The following is a 4,074-nucleotide window of genomic DNA, read 5'->3' as shown; positions in this document are numbered from 1 at the left end:
CACGGGCTCCGATGTCTAGTATATATATATATATATATATATTATTTTTTAAATTTTTGAATTTTTTTAATAAAAGTTCGGTTCTTCGGTGCACCGAAGTTTTGAGACACTTACACCAAACACCGACCAAAGAATCAAACTTTTGAAAAAATAACATCGACACCGAATCAAAAATTGAAATAGAAGAATCAAATTAGTTTGGTTCGGTTTTTTTAATTTTGTGCCCAGCCCTAACCCCTGCCAATTACACTCGATCATCTGCTGATCAGAAAATTACATGGCCAACCAAATAAGACAGACAATATATTTACACCCATTAAACCAAATCTAATTACAGGGTGGCCTTCCAAACAGGGCCTAAAGGACCATTTTGGTCATTTTGATTTTAGTTTTCCCCTCCTCTGGGTCGTCTTCTCCAAGGAAACCTAGATGAACACATTCTGATTCCGACCCAGATGAGAAGATTCAAAGGAAACAAAAAGACGTGTATAGTTTCCTAAATCACAGCAGGGTTAAAGGTATTCTGCTCCCTATTTCTTGAATTCTGTAATGTCAGAAATCAAATATTCCTAAATCGATTTCTGTTTAACCTGAATTCCCAGTTAATGCTATGTTGTACTACTACTCTATTACTTAGTGAGTCCAGTTAATGCTGTGTTTTAAAAGCTTCAAAACACAGAAATTCACATAAAAACTAAATGAACGAACATGTTATCAAACTGTTAGTCTCAGCAAGTCATAAATGACTTGGGATCGCTATAGAAACGCTATCGAAGGCATAAACACAAAAATGACCTGGAGGGTCATTACATTTTATTCTCTACAAACATTTGTATCTACGACATTAAAAGATCTAAAGTTCAACCTAAAAGTGTCAAATGTGCGGGTTGAGCAGGATTGGGATGGATCAAAACAAATTGAGCTAATAAATGGGCGGATCAAGTTTCAAACCTGTATGGATTGGATGGTTATGTTTTCATGGCTAATTTTGCCACCTCTAGTTTTACCTATAATGTTGGTCACTGTTCACCTATTATGTCAGATTAACTCGATATTAAGATAATCAAGACACGAGTACTGGCATATATTACTAGTTCTATTCAGGGGCGGCTCAAACCCGATGGTGGCCTAAGGCCAAACTCAAACTAGAGGCCTTAAAAAAAATTATAAATATTTTTATTTTAAATCTATTTTTCTGTTTTTTTTTAAGATGCAAAGTTGTTAATAATTTTTGTGTAGTCAATCTCTTCTAGTAATTCTTTTTCAATCGATAATATAGCCAAACCACTTAATCTTTCTTGAGACATTGTCGATCTTAAATAAGATTTTATTATTTTTAATTTTTAAAAACTTCTTTCAGTTGAGGCGACTGTTACGGGAATTGTTAACATTATTCGATAAGCAATGTAAGCATTTGGAAAAGAATAAAATCTTTTTATTTGATTGAGTATCTCAATTAGAGTATTGTCTTCTACTTTTATGATTTCCCTTAACACTTTTAATTCAGAAAATAAGTCTAAACCGTTAATATCGGAGTGAGTATTATGTTTTAAGGAACATTCAAGATTAAGACAATATTTTTTTAAAATTCTCATCATCAAATGATCTCAATTTCTTCCCACTAAATAGAAAACCAAAAATATTTTCATATACTTCAAATTGTTCAAATCTATTTTGAAGTGAAAAGATGGCTTGGTCTACTATGTATAAGAAGTAATCAACTCTAAATGATTCGGGCTGCTGCAATATATTTTTCTCCAAATTTAAAATATAAATTATCAATAGAACAAGTAAATTCTTAAGCTTTGAATAAGAGAGATGTAAAATTAGAATTTAGAGAAAAGAAATGAGAATAAATAGAAGAGAGGAAGGGGGAGGATAAAATATATAAAAATAAAATTAGAAAAATAAATAACTTGTACATTAAGAAAAAAGTACACAACTTTTTATTGGAAAGTTAAAAGTCATAATTCATATATATCACTTCAACCGTTTGCATTTTTTTCCCAGCCGTTTGCATTTATTATTGTTTTCATTCTATTTTTTTTTAAAATTTAATCTTACCTAATTAACTAAAAAATGGGGGCCCTAAAATTGGGGGCTAAGGCCAAGGACTTTTCCTTAAGCCTAACCAGCCACCCCTTCTGTTAATCTTGATTTTGATTCTCTTTTGGAAATCGTATAATGAGTTGCCTATGAATATTCAGTAATTATGCCTGTTGAAAGTATCATTACAATACTAACTGTTGTCTCTGTGTACAGTAATCACATTCCAACTTTCTCTGCTTTCGGAGTCTTCAAACCTCAGGTTACCGGAGACGGCTAACGGAGACGAATGGAATCAAATAAGAGTAAAATACTGATAATCGGAGTAACAGGTCGTTTGGGTTTTGAACTAGCGAAGGCCAGTCTCAATTCCTCTCATCCCACGTTCGGCCTTGTTAGAGATTCAGCATTCTCTGACACACATAAATCCCAAAAGCTTCATACCCTTTCCGAAGAGGGCCTCACACTAATCAAGGGTTCATTGCAAGATGAAGATATCCTGCTTGAAGCACTCAAGCAAGTTGATATCGTGATTTGTGCTGTTTCATCTAAGCAAGTCCACGAACAAAAGATTCTGATTTCTGCTATAAAGCGTGCTGGTTGCATTAAAAGGTTCCTCCCTTCAGAGTTCGGGGCAGATCCTGACAGAAGTCAAGTTTCTGATTTGGACCACAACTTCTACTCGAGAAAATCCGAGATTAGGCGTATCATTGAAGCTGAAGGCATTCCTTACACCTATGTCTGTTGTAACTTATTTACAAGTGTTCTCCTACCGTCACTTGTTCAACCAGGTCGGAAAGCCCCTCCGAGAGATGAAGTCAGCATATTCGGTGATGGAACTGCTAAAGCTGTCTTTATGAGTGAAAATGATGTTGCTGCCTTTGCCATAAATACAGTGGACGATGCACGTACTCTGAACAAAGTGGTATACATGAGGCCAAGGGGAAATGTGTGTTCAATGAATGAGCTGGTAGGGATTTGGGAAGGAAAAATTGGGAAGACGCTAAAAAAGATTTACATCACTGAAGATGAACTCTTGAAGAAAATCCGAGATACCCCATATCCCGAGAATATGGAGTTGGTTTTCATATACTCTGCATTTGTTAAAGGAGATCAGACATACTTCAGCGTTGAGTCTTCTGGTGGTTTGGAGGGGACACAGCTATATCCACAAATAGCATACACCACAGTAAGCGAATTTCTAGACACCTTGTTGTAATATTTGTTGCATATTACTCTTCTGAATAAACAAGTGTTTTTCTTCCTTTTATTGATGCATTCTAAACCTAGATATGCACTACATTCTTGTTTGGTTCAATTACTTTACGTGCAATTTTCCAGGCTTTGTCACGTAGAGGCACTCCATTTCTATAGAAAAAAATATCAAATTCCAATAGACATCTTGTCTTATTGGACATAAACATTAATTGTCTTAATCCTCTTCTCAAAACACTTATATTGCGGATGCAAAATGTTTAAAGTTGCAGCGCTCTTACAGTAGTGAAATTATGCAATGTTGGGCTTCGACTATGGAGCATTGAGGGCTATTATAGACAATTTTTCGTAAAAACACAAGTGTGGTTGGGATTGATAGGACGGTGTTCTTTCTCAGATTGAATAAGTTCTTCAAAATGAATGAAGAACACCGGATACTACTGTTACATATCTCATTTTCTTGTTGTGTCTATCACTGTGCATCTTTATCAATGACACTGAAGGGGTTAAACACTTGCATGCATGATCTTGTTGGTGGGACTGATCACACAGGAGATTTAGTTTGCTATCGTGAAATGTTCAGATGAAGAATCAACACCAACAAAAGCTTCTTTCTCAGTGATCCCAAAGCTAGTGCCTACAGGATTAACAGGGTGAGAGATTGTACATGTTACATAGAGAAAAGCTTCCCCTTCCGTACATTCTTTGCATGGGAAGGAAGAAAATCTCATACTTTGACAACATGGTTACTAAAGTAGGCAAGGAAGGATGTTATCTTATTGCGAGGGGCATGGGGGGGGGGGGGGGGGCGTT

At 35.6% G+C, this 4,074-nt stretch overlaps 1 protein-coding gene across 1 annotated transcript; it reads left to right on the top strand.

Annotated features, from left to right (window-relative positions):
* Positions 1-2,246: 2,246 nt before the first annotated feature.
* Positions 2,247-3,346, top strand: LOC102596870 (probable pinoresinol-lariciresinol reductase 3). The gene has a single exon (XM_006365302.2). The coding sequence runs from the start codon at positions 2,336-2,338 to the stop codon at positions 3,263-3,265; it is 930 nt and encodes a 309-aa protein (XP_006365364.1). The 5' UTR covers positions 2,247-2,335; the 3' UTR covers positions 3,266-3,346.
* The last annotated feature ends 728 nt before the right edge of the window (positions 3,347-4,074 follow it).

The sequence above is a fragment of the Solanum tuberosum genome, unplaced genomic scaffold (assembly GCF_000226075.1).
Source record: "Solanum tuberosum cultivar DM 1-3 516 R44 unplaced genomic scaffold, SolTub_3.0 scf00548, whole genome shotgun sequence".
In the NCBI taxonomy this organism is placed as follows: Eukaryota; Viridiplantae; Streptophyta; class Magnoliopsida; order Solanales; family Solanaceae; genus Solanum; species Solanum tuberosum.
The sequence above is the reverse complement of the archived record's forward strand: the minus strand, read 5'-3'. Positions and strand labels throughout refer to the sequence as shown.

Coding starts and splice junctions, on each gene's coding strand:
- LOC102596870 (XM_006365302.2), top strand. CDS start 2,336: ATGGAATCAAATAAGAGTAAAATACTGATAATCGGAGTAACAGGTCGT.